Source organism: Prunus avium, chromosome 1 (assembly GCF_965620075.1).
Source record: "Prunus avium chromosome 1, drPruAviu1.hap1.1, whole genome shotgun sequence".
Lineage (NCBI taxonomy): Eukaryota > Viridiplantae > Streptophyta > Magnoliopsida > Rosales > Rosaceae > Prunus > Prunus avium.
This window is the reverse complement of record NC_142284.1, coordinates 4141510-4165814: the sequence shown is the minus strand read 5'-3', so window position 1 is coordinate 4165814 and position 24305 is coordinate 4141510. Positions and strand designations below refer to the sequence as shown.

At 35.0% G+C, this 24305-nt stretch overlaps 2 protein-coding genes across 2 annotated transcripts; one reads left to right on the top strand and one right to left on the bottom strand.

Moving 5' to 3' along the window:
- The first annotated feature begins 3952 nt into the window (after nucleotides 1–3952).
- LOC110750860 (7-hydroxymethyl chlorophyll a reductase, chloroplastic-like) lies at nucleotides 3953–10101 on the top strand. Its single transcript, XM_088247271.1, has 18 exons — nucleotides 3953–4087; nucleotides 4180–4282; nucleotides 4410–4494; nucleotides 4907–5018; nucleotides 5352–5436; nucleotides 5553–5594; nucleotides 5716–5825; nucleotides 5954–6016; nucleotides 6357–6454; nucleotides 6928–6963; nucleotides 7049–7110; nucleotides 7801–7828; nucleotides 8550–8629; nucleotides 8776–8845; nucleotides 9273–9334; nucleotides 9416–9510; nucleotides 9616–9762; nucleotides 9863–10101. Exons 1-15 carry the CDS (start codon nucleotides 4003–4005, stop codon nucleotides 9312–9314), a joined length of 1101 nt encoding a protein of 366 aa, XP_088103397.1. The 5' UTR covers nucleotides 3953–4002; the 3' UTR covers nucleotides 9315–9334; nucleotides 9416–9510; nucleotides 9616–9762; nucleotides 9863–10101.
- A 1800-nt stretch (nucleotides 10102–11901) lies between these two features.
- Nucleotides 11902–14268, bottom strand: LOC110750859 (putative indole-3-pyruvate monooxygenase YUCCA3). The gene is made up of 3 exons (XM_021951237.2): nucleotides 13327–14268; nucleotides 12808–13179; nucleotides 11902–12359 (listed from the first exon to the last, which is right to left on the bottom strand). Exons 1-3 carry the CDS (start codon nucleotides 14038–14040, stop codon nucleotides 12132–12134), a joined length of 1314 nt encoding a protein of 437 aa, XP_021806929.2. The 5' UTR covers nucleotides 14041–14268; the 3' UTR covers nucleotides 11902–12131.
- Between the last annotated feature and the right edge of the window lie 10037 nt (nucleotides 14269–24305).

The window sequence follows — 24305 nt, the reverse complement described above, 5'->3', positions numbered from 1 at the left end:
AGACAAATTACTGACACTAAGTATCAGCAGATCTGCTAAGATATAAGCTTAAAAAAATAATAATAATATAAAAAAACATACAAAACAAAAAGGTAGAGCATCAACTACATGCAAAAGTAAACCTGAATATCATTTAACGAGTTACCTTCAAGTTTCTGACTTGATGAGAACAACCAGCAGGAATAAACACAGCATCCACAAATTTTTGGGTTCAATTCCTATTACAGGCAGTCAATGCTCTTGACTTCCAAATGTTTACCATGCTTAGTATGTTGCATCTGACGACAAGCATGCCACATGACCAATGGTTCCCAGCTTAAACCTTTTATGCCACTGAAAATGCTTGAAATTCTCATGTTGGATAACTCCAGCCCTTGGACAGTTCAAATAGTTTTCATCAGAAGCAGCTCTAGAAGCTCCTTTCCTTAATTTAGTGCCGCTTGAGTCAACATCATCCACAGAGTTGAGACATGAAAACCTTTCTGCCGAATTTTCACTTAAACACTTAAGTTTGTAAGCTTCATCTATTTCTCCTGCTTTCTTTACCAACTCCCTGATGTGATTTTCAGAAAACATGCATCTAAATACTAAAATACCATCACCACAACCATTCATGTCCTTTGGGGGGCAACGAATACTTCCATCTTCACTTGGTTTCCACTCAAATGTTCACCTTCCAGAACACTTGGGGCTAGTTTCCGGAAGCAGTTCCATTCCACCCTTTCCTTTCCACCATGCAAATAGTATAGGCCCCGACTGACATTCCATAATCACTTCCTTCCCACCTCCCTGCAAGTGCCCATCTCGGATCTCCCGACAACAGTTGAGCCAGAGGTCATATGAACAACTAGGAAAGCTTCTGTGAAAATGAAAAATAGAAGTTTTGCAGTTGTTGCTGACAAAGTTAATATCAAATGATAATCATACTACAGAATAAATGTAATATAGAATATACTCCTGGTAAAGGCTCTACCAATACACACGCTCATCAGCCTCTAGATCTATATCTGACTTTCTTGTCGTTAGGTCAAAAAGAGTTGAACCTGTCCCAAAGAAAATCCAAAAAGAACAATTTTAAAAATGGTAAAAGCGCATTAATATTTAGTGTGGTAGGAATCAGATGGCGGTGGTCACATCTCTCATTGTACTCATAAAAATCTGATGCGTAAAAACGCAGACGATGAAGAAAGTCATGCCACTGGCATCGGCACCTGCGGCAACATGTCTTGCCTTTAACCACCGAGATGACAGTATAGCCTTGCCTTCTCGAACACTCTGAATATACTAGTTTCTTCTGGTGCTGATGCATATTGGAAACTACAATTACTTTCAGACGTGGCTTCTACTCTAATATGACTTCTGTTATTTTACGACGTCGTTTTGGCCCTGCCGATTTTTGTGTGGGGGTGCTGCTGGGTGGGAAAAACAGAGAAGCAAATTGTTGCAGATTCCAGATGGGAAGGAGTTGAGATCATTGTCAGATACTTACATCCAAATTCACCAGAATGATCTGCACCCCCTTGCCATAAACAAGACTCACCTTGCAGTATATGAAGTGAAAGAACTAGCATGTGTTAACCAGCTCTCTCTCTCTCTCTCTCTCTCTCTCTTGTTGTTTGAGAAGACAGATGATTTAAGTCTTTTGTGTTGTATTTCCAGTGGGTTCCATATTTTTCTGCATGAATTTCCCATGCAACATACTCAGGTGATGGCCAGACGTACGGTATATGGAACTATATACATACTTGATGCTTCAGTTCTTGAACTACATTGTCAAATCAATCCCTCCGCTTAACTTCCTCAGGTGAGTGTGATATTTGGTGGCATGCACATGGGAAACTACAATTACTTTCAGACATGGCTTCAACCCTCAATTTGAGAGTGAATTGTTGGGAAGAGCAAACCTTTACGTGATAAACGGTGAGAAAGAGTAAGTCACTAAAACCTTAGCTTGATGTATTTGCAGAGATGCCAGACCCGCCAGTGAAAAAGAAACCTAAAAAAAAAACGCGATTCAGGTTTTGGAAAAATCGGCCGCCTAGGCGGGCTAGGCGGGTCCTTTTTTTATTTTTAAAAAATAAATAGTACAGCCGGGCGGCTGTACACCTTTTTTAAATATTTTTTCCCCAGATTTTCCTTTATCGATAAGAGTAGTTTAGAGCATAATCCCTTACTATTAGGCCATTACCCAAGTCTCTATTGTCCCCTTTTGATTTTTTACTTATTACCCATATAAAGAATTTAGCATTTTCTCATTTAATACTTGTATTATACACGTAAGTACGTATTTTTCAATAATACTTCCGTTTTCCATACACGTCTTAAAGACTCGGTAAAATACATATTTAAATAAAAAAGCATACATACAATACACATATTGTACACGTATGTATGTATTTTTCTTGTTTAATACACGAGTTTTTTTACAAAATTTTCAATAATACAAAAACAAAAAAAAATTATTCGTGTGAATTCATCTTCTAATCAGCAATTTCCACAGCATACTGGACAAGACTCAGAATTGGCATCCTCTGACGTCTGAGGATACCTATACAGTACAAAACTTGACAATAAATACTCACAAAAACTATGCAAAGAGAGAGTTGGTGTGTCAGTTCAAAATAATTGGAGTCGCAACCATACATACACAGAGACCTCTATGAAAGCCACATTCAATCCTAACGAACACCAGGTTTCATCCATTAAAATTTGATTTTAAGACCTCGAACAAGTATGAGCATCTTACTAAGTAAAAGACAATAGTTTCATGCCAGTACATCTATGTTGCTTGATTTCAGGCTTAGTTAAATGCAAATTATTCACATAGAACTAGAGAGCAGAAATTATTAGCACTCAAGTTAAGCGAGTTATTTAAGTTTTCACAACCTTGGTCAAAGACCTAATAACTTGCCATCCCTCAGTAGACTTGGACCCTACAATTTTTCAAGTATTTACTTCTAAGATATCGAGGATATTATCGTTTTTTCGGGTCTAGGATATTTTGGAACATATCCATACACATTATCGATAATATCAACAATAATATCGGAAAATATCAATGTCGATAACTTCTCTCACACTTCAGTAATATTTGGTCAAAATATCGCTATAATATCAATAATATCGAGATGATGAAGACAATGAATAATTTGAAGAGTTATTTACACTAACACCCCCTAAGGTTTCTTGTATTTTCACAAAACCCCATCAGATCTCAAAAATGACACAAACACCCCTGAGGTTTCAGTTTGTTTTCACAAAACCCCTTTTCGTTGATTGTTTGTCCAAAATTGATGATTTCATCGGGAAAAAAACTTGTGCAAATGAAAAATTAACCTCAATGAAGTATATGCAATCTAATCTCAAAGGCCAACTTTGTCATTTGAAGAATTTTTTTGTATAAAATCATCAATCTTTGGATGAAAAATCAATGAAAATGAGTTTTGTGAAAACAATTTAAAATCTCAAGAGGTGTTCTTATAATTTCTAAAACCTCAAGGAATTTTGTGAAAAAGCCGAAAACCTTAGGAGGTGTTAGTGTAAATAACTCAAATTTGAACCTTATAAGAACTCTATGTGGTAATAAGTCACTTATGTATCTTACCATGCAATATATATCGTTGATTATGGTGTGTTTAATCTTCTTTCATTAATTACTACATATTTTCCACACTCAGAGTGTTTGTCAGCTTGCTATATAATCAACTTAAATCAATTAAACTCATCATGCAATGCATTTCTTTTCAATTTTTTTTGTGATAAAGTAATAGATAATTGACTAAATAAACATCCTCCAAAGTTTGAAGAAAAATTTTCAAGTTTTTCTTATAATTTCCGTGGCTTTTATTCAATTTTTATCAATATCGATAATATCTCGATATTTCTATCTAAATATCCATATTTTTGGACTATCGATATTTCCGAAACCATCGATATATTGTAGTCACTCTCTCACTCTGTTTCAGTTGCATTATTGTTGGCTTGGGGTTTCTCTCAGCTGCAATGTGTTCTCTAATTGCCAAGCTCTCTTCCCTTCCTCTCTCACTCTCCATTGTTTCCTCATCTTCATCTTCCTCTTCCTCTAAAGGTACCCCCCAAAACTCTCTGTGTGCGCCTCTGTTTGTGTATCTGTGTGTTCGTTTCACAGCAAAGTTTGTGTTGTGTTATGTGGTGGAACAGATGGAAAACCCAACTCAAAGTCAGTGAAGCTGAGAGAGGACTGGAGGCAACGCTCCAGACCCATTCCTCCTGGTGGCACTTACCCGGCAAAAGACCACTGCAGGTTCATTTTTGAAGCTCTTTCACTTCCTTTCATTACCCCACTTTTACTTTTTATAAATTTAAATTTTTGCATTTAAAGTTTGAATTTCTATTTATTTCTTTATTTGCTGAATCTTGTCTTTTGGTAGTCGTTGCGGGTTGTGCGACACATATTACATTGCCCATGTCAAGGAAGCCTGTGCTTTCTTAGGAGATGGAATGTCTAAGATTGAAGTAAGTTCTTGTTCCTCTCCCTGTTTTTCGTACTTCCATTGAATTTTGACTCTTAAATACTGATTTAGAGCACAGTAAATGCTCGAGTTCTCTAATATCATGATTTCCAATTTATTCATCAGTCTTGATTCTTGAAATTCAAGTTAGAGGTGCTGCCAGACCAAATGTTTACTTCAACCAATGTTGTTTCTTTGTGGAACTACAACCAATGTTGTTATTAGAATTCATTATTATTATTACTATTAGTTCTCTTTTCATATTTAACTAAATCATCATCTAGACTTGTGGAACTACATAGCTTTGGGTTTTTATTATACTTTATTGTAACCTAGCCTTGTTTGTTAATTCAATAAAACTCAAGTTGTTTCATTGATATTCCAGCATTCATGTACTCTTTTGTTTTCCCATTCAGGGCTTGGAACCTGTAGTTCATGGTAGAGGGAGAAAAACAGGTTCCTCAGATGAAATGTACTTCGGTGTCTATGAGGAGTTGCTGTATGCTCTTAAAGTGATGCCTGTTGAAGGTAATTTTGTTTTATCAGTCATTCAGCATCACTATAGTTTTAGTCTACTGTCAAGGGAGATTGGTAGTATTAGTTTGTAGAACCTCATCTTAGGAATCTAAGTCACCCCATTTTTCATTACTAGGAATTCTACCTACTTTTCCAGTTTAAGTTTGAGTTTTATTTATTTAACTTTTAAAATTTTGAACTTTATGAATTCTCATAATAAATTGCAATTTGTGTCTTGTGTCAGAATTTCTTGAGTCAAATGCTTTGTAGTGCATCTTTTGTGTCTGGTTTGATTTTTCTTGTCACTGTAATATGAAATTTTTGCATTGCTTTCTTTGATGGCAGGAGCTCAGTGGACAGGAATAGTAACAACTATTGCAATAGAAATGCTAAAATCAGGCATGGTAGAAGCTGTGATTTGTGTACAGAGGTCCTGCCCTGAATTTACTGGAGTAGATAACATTATAGACGCATCTATCCTATTCAATCCTTTTACCTTTTTCCCCTTTTGGAATGTTAATTGTCATATGGTTTTAATTATTACAGTGACCCAAACGACAGATTTACTCCACAGCCTGTATTAGCAAGGTTTATATCTAGTTCATTTTCTTTGAGACAAAATTCGTCTACCATTTTATGACAATTTTTGTTTCTGGTTATTGTTATTCCATCCTCATTATGTCATTTTTCTTTACCCCCTTCTCAACAGGACACCAGAGGAAGTTCTAGCTGATAAGAGCATAGCATCCTTTGTGGTCTGGGTTTTTTGTTTAGGACTTTTCTGTCCTTTAAGTGATGGACCATCCCTTTATGGAGCTTAAATCTCAATTGTTGGTATTGCTTTTGAGTGAACAGTTTGTACTTCTTCCTACTCCTTAGTTGTTTATTCTACACTGCCCCTTTGTTGTCACAAAATTGCACGTTTCTTATAATTTCTTAAACTGCAGCATTGCGATCTGTGGAGCACCATTTAAATTTGGACAAGCACTATGTTTTAGGCACAAATTGCGGTTAGTAAAAGCCTTATTTTTATTTTTATTTTTATTTTTTATGTTTCTCGATTTTGATGAGTAGTCTAGCCATCAAGTTTACTTATGTCTATTACTAATGGCCCCAGAGGAAAAAATATATATAATTGCCATGATATCATGTTAACCATGACATAGATGAACTGCTATAATAAATTGTATCTGACTATCTCTATAATCATAACCATCATATCATCAACCGCAGCATCATTATTTATTAAATATGTATGTAGTCAACAACTATATAATGCCCCCGTTCTAGTAAATGACATCAGTACCAAGTAATAGAATTTGTTTCAGTACTGATGCTCTTGTTTGACAGTGGAAAATGGAACTCGAGAAGGGCTTGATAAGTTTTTAAAGGCTGCAAGTAGTGAACCGGAGACAGTTCTTCATTATGAGTTTATGCAAGGTTCCAAGGTTTGCACTATGAAATTCTTTTTGTAGATTTTGTGGCGATTGAGTATTTGGTCTCTATATAGTACAGGATTTAGATGAGTTATCATCAAAGGTACTTATTTCAATTATTAGAAGGGCCCAAGGTCTGAGCAATGTTTCAAGGTGGTCATGTGTGCCATTGCACACCCTTTGTTTAACACTTCTAGCAATATTCTTGTTTTGAAAAAGGGGATCAACCTCGGATGAGTGCTGTTGGATTGGGCTTTTCACAATTTTTCTGAAAGATTTCATGGATAATTTTATTTTACTTTTATAATAATTTAGTGGTACGGTCCGGTAGGCTTATATCTGTTTTAGATTATATGCTTATGATAGTAAAATGGACACTAATTGTTTTATCTTTTCTTATATGCCAACTATTCCTAGTGTGAGCATTTCTTAACAGGCTAGTTGGCTATATTGTTTCTTATATTTTATTCCTGTACTCTTGATAGGTTCACTTGAAGCATTTGGATGGTCATATTGAAGAGGTAAAAGTGGTCCTTGTATGTTCAATTTGGTATTGACTCTCCCATTCATGCTGCTTCATCTCATTTCATATTTTAACCAAAGCAGGTTCCGTATTTCGCTCTGCCAGCAAATGAGTTGGTTGATGTAATTGCTCCTTCTTGTTATAGGTAATGTCTGTCCTTTTCTTTGTAATACTGAGTAGTTTTTGAATTTTTTTTATGTGAATTGGATTCAACATATAGAAGGTATGATTGACAGTTTTGGTCAAGGAAAATTGATTTCTGAAATTGCTGTAGACATACCTTTAGATATTAAGAAAGAACATCAGGAACTAAATAGGACTAGCATCCTTGAGGATAAGATTGCAGTGGATGTACACTTATCATGCTATTGAAAGAAAAGGAAAGATAAACAATTGCTCTCTCTCTCTCTCTCTCTCTCACACACACACACACACACAGACACTCTCATACAATCAACACACGTTGACACTATCAAAAGCATTGTGTGCACATGCGTTGAACTTTATAGATGTTTTTGAGTCTTTAGGAGAGAGTCATTAAATACATGGTAATCTTCTCTTCTCATTCTAATTGTATCAGATGTCCCCAAAGCGATAGTCAATAAGATTCAGGGACTATGCTTGATATTGGAAATGCAGTAGTATCATTGTCACCACCACCTGTACTGCTACAAATTTATTAACTTTTAATTTGTGAATTCCCTCAGATCGATTCAACAAGTGACTTACAATTAGATGACGTATTTTACAAACAGAAATGCCACATATTATCAAATACTATAATTTATATCTGTCATATATTTTCCTAACCTGTCCCATTTTTATTGTCTTGCAGTTGTTTCGACTATACAAATGGTTTAGTGGTGAGTTTTCATCTTTACAAGGATACGGGAATGCTATTTTCTTATTTTCAGAGTTTGTGTAGTTTTGATCGCATCTCATTGTTCCCATGCATTTTTTAGTTAGACAGTGTGTAAGTAACACTTTCTGTTGAAAATAGTTCATTTTTTACTAACTTCTAGAAATAAACATGTATTTTGATACTAAATTTCTTCTTGAGTTTATTGCTTTTGCATGTTTTTGTTTTTGTTTTTGTATTTTTTTTTCCTATTTTGGCCAGGGAGAGGGAAAGAGGGAGAGTTATTAGACTTTGTACTGTCTCGATTCAGCAATTGGTTTATGAAGGATAACGTATTATGGAATGCAGGAAAAAATTTATGTCAAAGATAGATGAAAGTCTTTTGAAACTGGGTATTTGTACATGAAATTGGACTACATTTGATGATCAAATTAAAACTTGGAAGCTCATTTAGACATTAAAAATGCAATTCAACAAAAACAAGGAATTTCCAATTGTTTGGAATCAACTGCTACTATCCTCCTCTCTCTCTCTCTCTCTCTCTCTGTGCATATAACCTTTGTGAAAATGAATTAAAGTTACAAGTCTATTGCAAGAATCATGGTTACGATTTGTCACCATCACCTTGGCCTGACATATTATACAAAGCTTTTATTATCTACTGAAACAAGCATAACTTACTGTTAGTAGTATAAAGGTTCTCACATGTCTCTCACCTATTTCAGGATTTAGTTGTGGGATACGTGGGTGTGCCAAAATATTCTGGAATCAGCATGACTCAACGTTCACAGTATGTTACGGTAAGGTAGTATCATTGCTCAGACTCTCTGTGCAGCTTTTCGTTGTGCTTATTGATTATCATTGTGCTATTGCAATATTTTATTCCACTTTGATGGTAAAGGAAAGAAACAAATAAAGATTTCTATTTTTTTTCTTGCCTTCAAATGGTAGAAATGAACGTGGAAGAGAGATGCTCAGTCTGGTTGATAATCTTTTGGAGGTTACTCCAACAACTAGCAGCGTAAAACCCTTGATCTTATCCTATTTCTCTTTCTCCGTATTTTTGCGATTTGAAATTTAATGTTTATAGGACATAGTTTCCTTTGCATGAAGTATTCTAAGCATGGCCAATTACAGGGCAATCGCCAACCATTTGTCATGGAGACTATTAAGGCAGATGATAATGCTAAGTTGGGCACGTGCTGTATCTTCTTTGTGATACTTTTTATGGGTGTACTCAGGGAATAGGACCTCCCCTTGATGGGATCAAGAATAGAAATGTTTGTCATTTCGCTATATTAGACTGTATCTTCTGAAGAAAATATGCTACATTTTTCTTGAAAATCATTTGGTTTGTAATATAGGCTATAGTTCATCTGAAATTCTGGAGGACGAGGACTCGCAAAATATATGCTGCTTACCATTGTTTTTACAATATTGTTTCTCAGGAAAGGGTCCTGAACCTGCCCCAAAGTTTGTTGGCAATGTGATTGCTTTCTTGCTACACTTGGTAAGGACTCTGAGTAATGCATTTAGGAATTATAAAATTATATGCAAACTTTTAATTTATGACTCGGTTCTTGTTGAACAGATTGTCCCAAAGGGTCTGGAATTTGCTCGTTATTCACTCGATTACCATACCATCAGGAACTACCTGTATGTAAACCGAATATGGGGAAAACAAAGGTGCAACTTTCAATGTGTTACCTGATAGTAGAACTGTGGTGCTGGTTTCTTATATTTGAAACATGAAAACATGCAATTTACCAAAAGAAAACATGAACCATGCAGAGCTGATCAGCATATGCCTTCATATGCAAAGAAGATTGTGGATACCTACAATAAGAATGGTGAAATCGGTCGGATTCTTTCCAACAAGTGACTGCATTTGCTGGTGGAATGCAGATGATAAAGAGGGCACTTCAATGTACACCGAATGTTGTCCTTAATCTTTTCTGTACATATATATAGAACCAATTACATATCGATCAATTCTTTGGTCTTCTCAGGTTGACATATATGTTTGCTGTGATCATAGGTAATTGATTCCAAGCCAAGAATTCTTCTGTTGAAGTCAAATTGATGATGGAAAGCTTCTGCTCAACTAAGGAGAAAAGTCAAGATCAGATATAATGAAGTCAAGCAAAATTGAATTGTAAATTGTAACACCATTTCTGTAACGTCAAAACTTTGGCTGAGACTAAATTTTGGAAGAACAAACAGTTTAATGTTCAGTTTTTCAACAAAAAAAAACTCATTTATTTTAGTTACAAAGGGCCAAAAAAATGATGCATGATGCCTTTAAAAAGATTTTTAAATTCCAAATAATAAAAAATTCTCAAACTTTTAACATCAAACCTTGTTTTGAGGTCGAACACTTCATCAGATGATTCTGAAAATCAAATTTGTGCACAAAAATGACTGGGCCTTAATCTTAAGTAAAAACCTAATGTATGGTAGTCAAAGATCAGTCAAACCGACCGTAGAGGAATGAATTCATTTAGACTTCTCAAACTGAACCTTCAGTACATGCATGGTTGCCATGCGTATATGAATGCAGGGACCTAATTAAGTACGAGGTTATGGTCCAAAAGCAGTAAGACAGTGAGAGGAATGAATCTGCATGAAAACATGAAGGAATGGGCTTTTTTTTCTTTCTTTTAAAAAAATATCTCAGGTGGTGGAAGGGAAGGATATGGATGGTAGCCTCCCCATGTGGTTTTCATTGTGGATAGCACGGTGGGCTAATGAGAACCTTAGAAAACCCAGTGAGAATTGACAAAAGTGCAGTTGTGGAATTCATTTTGTAGGCTCAAAATGCTGCAACTTTAAGCAGACAAGGTTTGCTTCTTTGTGCTTGGAAAGACAGAGCCACGAACAACATGCTCTTGAAGAATTGAATTGGTTTTCTTTCTTTACAATATTTGAGTTTGTGGTGGTGAAGAAACAGCATGGGGACTCATATGGGTTGTCTTTTCCTACTTACAACACATCATTCTGTATTGACAGAAGAAAAAAAAAAAAAAAAAAACCACACACACACATCATTCTGTGAAAAAAGTAATTTTGTCATTTATTATTTTTCCTGGGTATTAAAGGAAGCATATCATGCTAATCAGAGGAGCAAAAGGACTTTTGGCTGATATTAGTTGGATAGAAGTGTAAAGGGGTTAACCCAAATTCTTTTCAATGATTTAGGAAGGGCTGCTAACCCAAAACTACATTTGCATACTAGCCAATGGGTTTTGGCAGTTGGACCTTTTTCTCAAGGGAAAAATACGGGTTGGTTTATGTTTTGAGTTTTGGCGAAATTCTATAATGAGGGCGCCATATATGGATCTTTCATGTGGGCTTTCATATTAGTCATAAAATTATTTCATTAAATTTAAGGGAAGTTACTAATACGAAGGTCCACATCTATAGTGCTTATATTGCACCCTTACTATAGAACGACTCTTGAGTTTTGACCCTAGAGAGATTGTGAGGATTGAAGGAGTATTTAGAAAGCACTTTTCAAAAAAGCTTTGGAAGTAGAGTTGGCTTATACATTAAACTGTCCTATAAACACAGTTTTTCATTTTTGTATTTGGCTATACCTGGTAAAACATTGTTATATGATCATGTTATTTTAAACTTCTGATGCAATAATTCTAGCTGTGAAAATTGTGTTTGATTTGTGCACCAAACAAGTATTTGAAGTTTTATTGAAAACCCCAAGAATTGTATATCCTTCTAGATTCTATCCATGTGCTAGGCAACATGGGGAGGAGACCTATTTTTTTCTGAAAAGTTCAGTCAGAATCCTTTTGAAGAGATTTGTGATGTTGGAAAGTGGTGGACCACGGGCCCACATCATTTATTGGGCCCTTGGTGGGCCAGCTCGGGGTGGGAGAGGAGAGCCCATCAATTATAGTTGTGACTAGTGGGTCAACTTCAACTTTTTGCAATGTAATAGCCAAAAAAACAAAAACAAAAAAGAACTTGTGTGTAATGTATATATATATAGAGAGAAGAGAGAGAGAGAGAGAGAGAGAGAGAATCTCATTCATTAGACTGGGAAATTGAAATATTATTAATAAATTTGAATACAAGATTCCATAGGAAATAAAGAATAAGCCTCATCTTCCTTTGACAAATTTATGTCCAATTATTTTTGATGTGTTGGGTTCACTATAGGAGAGGGCTACCTTTCTGTATTCTACATTATTTTCTACACAAAACTGATCCCAGTTTTGGTGGATCAGTCACCAAATTATACATACAAAAAAAAGAATTAAACTTAAAAATAATTTGGTGACTGCGAAATTTTAGAAATGTGAAATGCATCTGCGATGTCTAGCTGCAACAGATTTCCTCTTCTGCTTGGTTTCTTCTTTCCAGCTCTTGGCAATGTCCTGTGAGACTCCCATGGCATCTAATGAGGCTCCAGATAGTCCTCTCCTTGTGAACCCAACTGCATAAAGCCCACCCTTCCCTTTCCACCCATTTGGGAATGAATTCTTGGGAATTCCTTCTCTTGAAAAGAATTCATTTTCCTGCACAACATTCCTAGGAAAATTTTAGTTTCAAGACCATCCAACTTTAGAAATACCGAGGATACTTTTCCAAACCTTAACTTTTCCATTTAAAGAACATGGTAATAAATACCAAAACAGTATGAAAAAGAAAATTTCAGGTAAAGTGGATAAGAAAATTTCTCCAATAATATAATGTTGGATTTGGATCCTCATTTTAAATAAATAATTCTCTTCTACCAGATCTTGGTAATGAAAAAGACAAAATCATTACAAAAAAAATCTGACAGCCAAGACATCAAATTCTGAAGAAAGAAGCTAAAATAAAAAATAAAAAAACAACAGAGAGAGAGGGAGAGAAACAGAGGAAGAAAAAAAAACTGCCATAACTGTCACATGGATTGAAAAATAGAAGCTTCCAAACCAAACACACTGAGATGGAAATATTGTAATAAAATTTAATTCTGACCTTGAGCCATGAAGGAACATTGCTGCGATACCCAGTTGCCAAAATGACAGAATCAATCTCAAGATTTTGTCCATCAACAAGTTCAACTCTACCATGAGAAAACCTCTTGATTCCAGGGACCACCTTGATCTCACCAGATCTTATTTTCTGTAAGGCACCAATATCCAATACAGGGGTCTTCCCTGAAATGTTCTTGAGTTCCAAAGGCCCTAAGGATGGTCTTCTCAGACCATATTTTTCAAGATTTCCAAATATTAGCCATGCCAGTATCAGCAATATCTTATCAGCAAGCCAAAGTGGTAGCCATTTCATCAACAAAACTGCTAATGCAAATGTTGACTTTCCACAAATTTCCCTTGGCAAGACATGAACCTGTGAGACCAAAAACAGAAGAGAAGAACAGATTAAGTCCAAATTTGAACTTTGAATTTCTACTAATAGATAACATGATACTTTTTCAACAACTATCGTCCATGAGATTTGAATTCATGACAGAATTTGTGAAATTTCTTTACTTACCGAACTCCGAACCACCATTGAAGGGCTTGCATTGTGATTGCAAAGATCAAGAGAGACTTCCATGCCTGAATTTCCACAGCCAACAACTAGTACTTGCTTACCACGGTAAGCCACGCCGGATTTGTAGTCACAAGCATGCATGACATTGCCACCAAACTCTTCCAAGCCTTCGAATTCTGGCACTACTTGCTCTGCATTCTCTCCAGTGGCCACCACGAGCCACCGGCAAATGTACTCAACCTCAGCAGCAGCAGGGTTTGAATTGCTTGTTGAAACAATGGTCTTGACCCTCCACAGACCAAAGGTCTCATCATACTTGGCAGACTGGACTGTCTCATTGAACTGGGGGCTTATGTCAAAATGTTGAGCATAGGACTCTAGGTAGCTGATGAACTGGTTTTTAGTGGGGTATTCTGGGAAGTCCGCTGGGAATGGGAAATTGGGTAATTGGCAGAATTGCTTGGGGAGGTGAAGCTTGAGCCGATCATATGTGCGCTTTTGCCAAAGAGAAGCAATGCAATTGGCTCTTTCTAGGATAATGAAAGGGACACCCTGTTCTTTAAGGCCAGCACCAACAGCTAGGCCTGAAGGACCTGCCCCAACTATAACAGGTCCATTCACCCAAATGCATCTCCTAGCAAAAAGGTCATCTTGGTCAAATGAGTGAGGAACCATTTGGGGTATGTTGTTATGACAGCTACCGTTATACATCATGATGAAGAAGTATGTTTGTCTTTTGGAAAGACAATAGGTGGTGAGAGAGATAGGTTATGGAAAATATTGGTTGCCCAATAGTATTTTGTTGCACAAAACAAAAGCAGTGAGAAAAAAATGGAGATGGTGCTGTCTTGGTTTATGAAGAAAGTGGTGGTGGGAAGAATTGTTTTGAACTATGTGGATCAAAAGATTGGACAAAGAGGAGTTGGAGATAGAGAGAGAAGGAAATGGAAGGTGTTTGAAATGATGTGTGAGAGGTAGAGAGGGATGGAGGGGCTTAAATAAAGGAGGGGGTATTTTTTTTTTTTTTTTTGATGAACAAAGTAGGGGGTATTTGGCCATGAGAGCAAGCATGTGACTGGGATTTGAAAACGATGCTTTTAGCAGTTGAGGGTCATTTCCAAATGATAAGCTTGGAGCCGCCTTCTTTTGTTTATTACATTATTTTATTGAGTTAGAATTTAGAACCCTCCAAAATATATTACTCTACCCAATTATATGTATTTTATGAATTCAAGGACTAGAAACCACATCCCACAACAATCTGCCAAATTCGCCCTTGGAGTTTAATTCAAGTCGAGATAGAGGGTGAAGTAATTAGTTACGATACAGATAAGCTAACGATTCGATTCCCTTTAATGCAATAGAAATAAAAACCTGAGTCATTTAGGTATGAAAATTGTCATATATGTTAATCTCTGTAGAAGTGAGACCCAAAATACGAGGAGTCTCACTCACTATAAAGGGTTGACATATATAGTAATCCTGCAAAAGAATTACATTCTAAACCTTTTTGTGAAAGGGATTTTTTTTGGTTCTAATCCTGTTGTATTATCTCTTCTAACTTATTTAGGAGTGGACAAGCCACCCACTTGAGGTGACCAAGAAATTAACCAGCTACATAGGTACTCTGAACCCCTTGTCAAGGAGCACATGGATGTAGCCTTTTTTTCCAGGGGTGGGTTCCAATAAGATAAGGCCCCCTATAAACTTAGCTCCAATGGCTGAAAAACTGGTTTTTGACTTCTTTGGTTTTAACTCCTTCCAGCAGTCAAAACTCTGGTTTGTCCAATCAAGGACTGAATCCAACTCACAAACCCCACATTGATTAGCACGTCTAAATTCTATTGAACCAACTTTTTGTCAAACCAAGGAGTTGGGCTACTCCTCCAGCAGTCAAAATATTTTCCTCCTTCATAATGCAGAAAAATTTGGCTTCAAAAATAAGGCCTAGTTAGTGGGGCATTGGCTAAACAAACCCTGATTGATGCAAAAACAAAAAAAATTATAAGTACGTACTTGTTTGGGAATATAATTATGCGCACGCAATCTTGAATCTTTTCCTTGATAGAGACTGATCAAATCATGCATTGCCGACTTTGGTTTCTGCAGGAAACATCTGGATGCAATATGCCATAATATGATAATCATTAGCTTGTATATAAACTATATTTTTTCATGCCTTGTGCTTACACATTATCCATCACTTTCCAAAGAAGAAAAAAAAAAGATGAACATGTTGAAAAAGGCCAGTGGAAACAATAGCAGAGCTGTCGTTAAACAATGCATGCCAACAAGCTATAGAGCAATTATATGCCACAAAAGCAACTTTCAAGAATCACATAGTTGCAAATTTGTTGCTTTAATTCTAGAACACTGTCTTCTTTGGACATACTTTAAAATCTAGAATTTGCAACATGAAGTTCTACTCTTGCAACAAATGGGCGAACCAGAATGACTTGCTATCTATGTGCTGTCCATATCAATGTTATTCGTCAATATATATCGACATTGATGGGAATGAAAATCAAACACAACATCTTGGGTGTAAAAGGTAAGTGCTCTCTTAATCATTATAGTGTATATATATTTTGTAAATCTTTATACAAATAATTACAGGACTTTAAGTGTAGGGCAAACGCTCATACAAGCAATACTAAAGTATCAAAAATACTCTTAACTACTTAAATTACAAACCTTTGCGTTTTGAAATTTGTAATCCTTTAATTAATTGAAAAAGATAAATACAATATACATATCACATATATGTGGTTTATATCTATGATAATGAGTTGTTCCCGTAATCTCAGGGTACCTATCTCTAAAATGCACATGCTTTATTGGTTTGTAAGGAATGATGTGTAGGTACTAGTTTAATCAACCAGTCATTGCATATAGTAAAATTTGGCAACTAAATGTTCTATCAATGCAAGCAATATTAGCTATAGCCTACAGATTAGATGGGATTTGACTGAGTAGCATGTCAATGGCTCCACGGAAGTTGGGCGAGGGAACGTACATGTACCTATATGTCTAATGCACACCTCCTACTCCCTTCAAATTGCTTATAATACCAATTTTCATCTTTATTTACCTATTTAATTTTTTGTGCTCTTTCCTTTCTCCTTTCCTCTTTATGGTCTTGTTTGAAATTGCTTCCATACGAAGAACTTCAACTCATAAACACTTTTGCAAAGCACTTATCTAGCAGTACTTCTAAGGTTTTCTGCCAAATGAAATCATAAGTATTTATTGTTTTCCTAAATTGCTTTTAACCCTTTCAGAACTAGTCTCAAACATAACCTAATTAACTCTAGTTTTATTTATTTATTTTATAGTTTATAGCACCAAAAAAATAATAATTTAAGTTCATAAGAAAGGGTGTCATGTGTAATGGATAAAATAAAGTGGTTATAGTATTAAATCCCTTCATTTCTTTACAAAGTGCATACTTTTTTTTTCATTTTTTTTTTTTCAATAATGACCTAATTAATGTGTATGTACATATGTCAAGGTCTTATTTATAGAAATAAATAAAGTTTAATGTGGACTTATAACTAAACAAATTTGACATGCGTAGGACTACTTATTTATAATTCAAAAGGTAGACTTGAACTCTGACTTATGTGAATCATTTGGTGAACAGATTTAATGCTCAATGATAGTACCCATTTATAATTCAAAGACTAGAGTTGAACTTGACTTGTCTGAAGGTACGTTTTTCACCACTGAATATATAAACGCTCACCTAAAGTGCAGATTAGATCAGGATTCATTTCAAAATTCATAAATACATAAGAAGAAGACAAAGGGAGAAAACGTTTTCCAAGCACGTAATGATTTTTGCAGCTTGTGTCAAAACGTTTTCTCTTTTCTCCCTTTCCTATAATTTCATATATAGGAAAGGGAGAAAACGTTTTGTAAGCATTAAACTTTCCTATACATGAAATTTAAAAACAAAAATGTGACTGATAATAATTTTAAAAACGGACTTGTGACTCAAGTGGTTAAGAGTAAATTTTTTTTTTTTTTTAATACTTGGTTAAGAGCAAAAAAAAAAAAAAAAACAATAATTCTAGGCGCACTAAACTTGTTTAGTAGATGTAAAAGGGCCTTACGAATTACTAGTCTTTTTAATATACATTGTAGTGGTGAGGATGTACGTAGGTCATGAAACACAATCTGTCAGAAAAAAATGAAATGAAAATCATATTAACCAAATTAGCTAAATGGTTTACATTATTGAATGAACAAGTTAATAACCAATGATTACACATAATTGCATGATACGGAGGCATCCACTACAAGGAGAAATTATATAATACTATAGTAGTATGGTCACATGGTACATTTTGTACACATGTTATAATATGAGTGGACGACATGGTTTATTTTCCCCCCTTTTAAGGAATAATATTTATAAATATCCACTAATATTATAACACGTGTACAAGATATAACACGTGACCATACTACCGTACTATTCTATAATCGCTCTACTAGAAGAATGGCTGTTTCTGTTTGGTTGTGTTTCCAAACTTGGAAAGAGTTAAGAAAGAGAATTAGAATCTAGGAAAGCGAGTTTAAGCAAACTATGCTCTTCTTGTCGTCACTCCCCATGCATATGTAGCGATCGACGACTTAATTAGATTTGAAATTGAGTTTAGTTTATCAAGACTCTCTCAAGAGCAACTTGAAATTGAAAATGTATACATGGATCTTTGATCCTTCTGGTTCATCGAATGTACACGTTTCTCATCGAGACAGAGCTGACGAGGACATGCATGGTGCGACCACGTGGAGCAGGTGATTTAGGGTCCTAGATTCACACTTGCACCTGGGAGGTCTCACAAAACCTATTGGAAGTTGAAATCACAGCATGCATCTATTCCTTGTTCTTGCATTGAAACTAGTTTTTTATTTGAGACCAAAATTTTCAATTTCATCAACACCGGTGTAATATATTGAATCTACCCAGATTATAACATCGAAAAATCACACGCAGCTGGCGGATCCACTTGAGGGCGAGTGAAGGCTATTGCCCTTATTTGCCTTTTCTGCCATTCATCGAATTCTATTGATGCTCTCTTGAGTAAGGTATGCTACGAGAGCAAACTGTATGATAAAACTCTTGCCAAGGCACGAGAAGCAAAGTTGCGTGAACTGGGACTGTTGGAAAATCTATGCAAGGTATGATACTCTATGAGACTCTGGATTGTACACTTAGGCGTCTGGTACGTATGACTGGACTGGACATGACTAAATTCAAGAACTTGCTTGGATTGGCTTGGCTTAGACTTAGTCTTGTCCTATGTTTGGTGGAATGCTGGACTACAGGGGACTAGGGGCAAAAATAAGAAGAAGGAATTAGAAGCTATCATATTTACATGTGATGACAATGATGAATGAAGTTAAAGATTTGGGAAGTGGTTTCTCATGTTTTAATTTGTATGAGATATTTAGTATAAATTAATTAGGATATATGCAAATTTCTCAATTGTATTCCTATATATCTCTTGACTACTCAAATAAATTAAGTCTCAAACTGATTGCTTTCTTATTGCAATTTGATCTATATCTTGCTCCCATTAAGAAAAGTTCATGGATACGAACTCAACAAACGTTTTACAATTTAAATGAATGATCACATGTTGGAAGTATCTGTATTTACAAAAGCTTTAATTTTCGTGCTTATTTTAATTGTTGGTTCAATTTATGCATGATGAAAAGTAGCGTTGGAATGGTCTTAGCTCTTGAATTGTCATCAAACAATAAATAAATAAAAGTAACAAAGATTGAGATAATTATTGAATTTTCTTTAACAATTCGCAATGGAGGAGTAGCCCAACTTCTTATAAACTCATATCAGGTCCCTTAAATTTTCAATATGAGATAAACACTCTCAACACGCTCGCACATGTGGCAACCTTCGCGTGGACAACACATAAACTTTTCAATGTGGGACAAACATTCTCAACATGCCCCCCGCATGTTTAGCAAACTTTCAAACCTAACACGTGAACAACATATGTTGGGTGATGTAGGAGCACGTACGTTGGGCCCAACACATAAAGCCTTGCTCTTATACTATGAAGGATGTTCCACCTCAAAATCAATTCCTTATAATCTAGGCTAGGTCCTTTAACTTTTCAATGTAAGACAAACACATACAACTTTCTCTGGTCTTGCGTCTAACAAAAGATTATCAAGTTAATTACCTTAGAAATCATTATTGGTTTAACCAAAGAGAAATATTATGGAGGGAAAAGAGGTATCACACGTGCATGTAACCTTGGTTTTATGAAGTGTATTCTTTTCATGCATATTAAGATGATGAGGAGGTTTTTGGTTCTTCATAGGATATTATTCTTAGAGCTTTGGAATAAGTAGAACCCTCGATAATTTCCAAATGTTGATGGTGGCCTCATCTATATATTATCTTAATCTACGAGCAAAAAGCCTTGTGTGTCTTGCTTTGTGTGTTCTTGCATACGTGTGTGGACATGTTTCATCATTCCCAGCTGCCTTGAAAAGTTACATGAGCCTGCTAAAAAAAGAGTGATAATCTACGTTGGTGGAGCTTCTGCAAGGCTGTCAACTATTAAGTGTGTGTAGGATCCATATATATATATATATACATCGATCTCACGAGTGCATGATCAGAAAAGCGTATACTTGATGAGATTGTCCTTGTAGATTATATTATTTCAGCATGATGAGGAAAAGTTGCAACAAAAGCTTCTCTCCCGAGAAGTTGATCAAAATAATAGACATGGATATCTCTAGAAACTTGAGTAATATCTTGACAATGATATACGATGATGATTGTATTGATATCGATCAAAACGTCGTGATCGAGCCTCAATAATATGATATTAATGATAGTATTATGGATAAAGAAATCATTCAATCACTTTAGTTCGAGTGTTGCTTTTGAATTTTAAGATTAAACAAGAGGTTATTATGTTAGGACCATGTTATTATGATTGTGAGAAAAGTTAGCAATTGGGTTTATTGTATATTGTGAAGCCCAATTTTTGTAATTTTTAGCATCTTTCTTTAGGGTTCTAGGTTTTCCCTATTTAAAGGATTTGTGTTTTACGAATTGACACTGCACCACACCACTGTGGTTTTAATAGCATTACATTATAAACTTTTACATGATAATCACTTCTAAATAATTAGTTCACTGTTGGTGGAGGGGCATATATCGTATTCATATTTCTGTGACGCAAATCTCGCTAACTTTATGTTAAATTTGAGTCGCGTTATATTGTGTCTTTCAAAAATTCCCACCACTACGTACATACGCATATATATATATATATATATTTTTTGCATTGACCATCTACTAAATAATTTGAATCTTTGAGAAATCTTTATCTCCTTCTCTTATACCTTATACACACACATAAATCACTCATTGTGTTATTGATTGAGATTTCCAAATGTTTTATGAGAGAGAGAGAGGGAGAAAGAGCTAACCCCTATGGATTTGCTTTGTGATTGTGAGAGGGTTGCAATTGTTTCTTCATATTGAAGTAAGTGTCACATGGAATAACATGAGAAGAAGAAAGAACTAGCAGAGTAAGATAATGAAAAAAATCCACCACCCCCCTCCTCCCAAAAACCTCCATATAGGCATCATTTGCGCAAACACATTGACAAAATATATAGCTTTTCTTCTAATATTCTTCTTATTCTCGTATCGCTTACCGTCCCAAATCTTTCCCTAATTTGACTATGTGATCTCTCATTTGACTCTCTCATAAACATTAGGCATGCGATCATAATTAATGCAAAGGATACTTTGCAAATAAATTATTCCGTGTTTCCATCCAATGGCACATATCTTTATTAGGTAACTAATAATTCCGTCACCAAAAGATAGTGCTATAATTAAAAGAGTATTGTTGATACAAAACCTACATAAAAGATCATGTAGAAAGATGCCACGCAAGACCTACATACGACCCTGCATGTGACCTAATCAAGACTATAATGAGTCGTATATTATATATATACTTTAGCCTTTGTTCATTTCTTTTTTCTTTTTTATTTGTGCACACAAGAACATCCGGACAAATATCATTTGCACTTTTTTATGTGATGGGTTTTGAACTCCTTTCAATTTGTTATTTTATACATTTAATTAATTATTTGATCGTTGGTGGAGTTTGGTCAGAATGAACTTCTCATAACATGAAAAGGCTAGAATCTCATCAAGAGGAACAAAAAATTGGTGCTACTATGGGAATGGAATTAAAGAGAGAATATAAATCAAGCAAAAGCAGCAATTAGAAAGTGAGATATATGAAATCATTAAATTGGGTAAGCTCAATTTCTTGTTAATTATTCTCATCAAATTAATATGACACACCTTTCCCATAATTAGATTCAGTTAATTAGGCTGTTGCAAAGTTTAAATAAATGAATGAATGAAAGTCTAATTCAATTAAACCATCCAAATGATTATATTTGAGTGTGGGGATTGATTTTTAAATAGTGATACATGTAGAGAGCATCTCGCAATCAAGATGGAAGTTTAGCATGTCTCAAAGGATATGAGCATTTTTCACACATTGTCAATTAGTTTTGGATTGAATCATGTCATTCTAATATGGTATCAAAGTCATCTCATCCACATGGCAGACCCACATCACCCAATAAGAATTGTTCACGTGTTAAGGGAGCAGGTGGATAATATCCCACATTGAAGATGGAAGCCTAGCATAAAATGTTGGATCTCTCCATCTGTTGCCAATTAATTTTAGGTTGGATGCTCACATTCTAACAAGGTTTATTTGTTGAAATGCCCCATATGGTTTCCAAATAGTCTCAATTTGCCCCCTGACAATTCAAATGACTCAATCTCCCCACTAAACTTCCATTCCGTGACCAAGGTTGCCCCATTTTACATATTTTAAATAATGGGGCAACCTTGGTCACTAAATGAAAGTTCAAGGGGGAAATTGAGTCATTTGAAACTTCATGGGGCAAACTGAGACTATTTGAAAACCACAGGGGACATTTCAACAAATAAGTCTTCTAACAACATGCACAGAGAAATTTTCTGCTCCCTATTTTCAAAAGATATATACTATCTATTATGTTTACATCTTCTAAGGTTCAATATCTAGTTTTGTGTGGCCTCAAGAGAGACTTACATGATAAACGAGTCGGATAATAAAATTATCATCCACTTGGGAGCACACCAAAGGTCTGAACCAATCCAACTAATACCTCATTGGTCCATATCTACGAGTTGGGTCATGAATGATGGCGTGTGATGTATGTAGCTATTTCATAAACTAAAAATTTCTCAATAATATTTATTAATGGTAAGAAAAGTAATTTTTTCTCCTATATTATAAATTTTTGAATCATTACATGTATGATTGATTTGTTAAGATCTCATCCATTAATTAAGTTGTTCGGCCGATGATGTGAATATATACAAGGAAGTTGAATATCAATTTTCCAAAGTATATATATATATATATATATATTATAGACAGAGAATACAAAACAGTAAGTTTTCAGTGAAATATGGAACGCTACCTAAAATTCTTGTTCCGGTCGCTACATTATTATTATTAGTTTTAAAATCATATGACTAAGAACACATGCAAAGCCTTGTGCAGCTAGTAGAGATGAACATAAAAGAAACCTCCCATATGTCCCTAGATTTGCCTAAAGAGGCTCCAAAATCAATGTTGAGCACTGCTTAAATTTCAAGTTTCCCTCACGAACTTTGACCCTTATAACACGTAATTTGGTCTTCATTAATTAATAACAAAAGTCAAAGACTTGTAAAGAATCAGATATCGTCCTAGTCTAAATTATGAATGATGCCGATTAGGAATATCAATAGATGATATTTTTTAGAATCCATCAATGCCTTGTGAGAAATCAAAATTTGTGAATTTTAGGAGGAATATGGTCACAAAACTGAAGCTTAAAATTCTGGAATTGACGAAATGACACCATCATTTTGATTCTTCAAAACACAGATTTATAGTCTTGCATTTTCCATGGAATGAACAATTATGCGCACATAACGTGATCCTTGAGCATATAAAATTAATGTTATCCCTCCATTGTAGTCTCATTTTATTTTAATGAAGCTTGAGTTTGACCCCCAAAAAATTGAATGAAATAGTACAGCAACAGAATGCTCCAAATCAGAGTGGTATTAACATTAATTCCATATGATTCATGTATAAACCAGAAACGGATCATAATGCATGCTCCATGCCCCTAAGCTAATTTCTAACATATTTTTTAAAATATTATTTAAGAAAATAGTACTATAATATAGATATAAATAAATGCAACTAACTCCATAACTGTAATAACTGAAATGGTATCAGATATTGTATATTTAATTTCGAGTCAAATTGTTCCCCAAGTGGGAGAGAATCTGATGTGAATTACATGGGAACACATGTGATCACATGAAGCTTGGAGCAAAGGGTTCAGCAAGGCTCAGAAAATGGTCAACAATAGCTTTTATTGAAAAAATTCATCCAAGTTCAGGGCTACCATGTGCTGCCTAGCAAAATGATTAACCAGCTGAACCCACACAAAATAATAAAATATTCCAACTGAAAAATAATACAATTCATATCCACAAAAATTGCTGCTTTTTTTTTTCTTCAAGATTTTCACAAAAAAACAAGTTGGGATGCCAAGTGGCTAAGAAATTCAAATTAATTTTGGGGAGACAAAGCTTTAGTTAGAGTCCTAATCAACTTACAAGAGCAGAATGAGAGGATGAATTTTGAGTCGAGGGTTTACACTCAACCCTTTTAAAAAGAAATTTGAAGGTTAGTAAGAATGAATTAAGAGAATTTACCATTCCATTCGAAATCCTGTATTTGATTCTTCTTTTTTTCAATATCACTCGTACAAGATAGAAAATAAAATATATCCGTCATTGGTGACCCGTCATTGGTGACATAGAACTATCAAATACACCC

Excerpts from the sequence above, each read along its gene's own strand:
- LOC110750860 (XM_088247271.1), top strand. The coding sequence starts at position 4,003 with ATGTGTTCTCTAATTGCCAAGCTCTCTTCCCTTCCTCTCTCACTCTCC. Across the intron at positions 5,019-5,351 it reads TAAAGTGATGCCTGTTGAAG|GAGCTCAGTGGACAGGAATA; the intron begins GTAATTTTGTTT and ends CTTTGATGGCAG. Across the intron at positions 8,630-8,775 it reads TCACAGTATGTTACGGTAAG|AAATGAACGTGGAAGAGAGA; the intron begins GTAGTATCATTG and ends TTCAAATGGTAG.
- LOC110750859 (XM_021951237.2), bottom strand. The coding sequence starts at position 14,040 with ATGATGTATAACGGTAGCTGTCATAACAACATACCCCAAATGGTTCCT. Across the intron at positions 13,180-13,326 it reads CAATGGTGGTTCGGAGTTCG|GTTCATGTCTTGCCAAGGGA; the intron begins GTAAGTAAAGAA and ends TTGGTCTCACAG. Across the intron at positions 12,360-12,807 it reads ATGTTCCTTCATGGCTCAAG|GAAAATGAATTCTTTTCAAG; the intron begins GTCAGAATTAAA and ends AATGTTGTGCAG.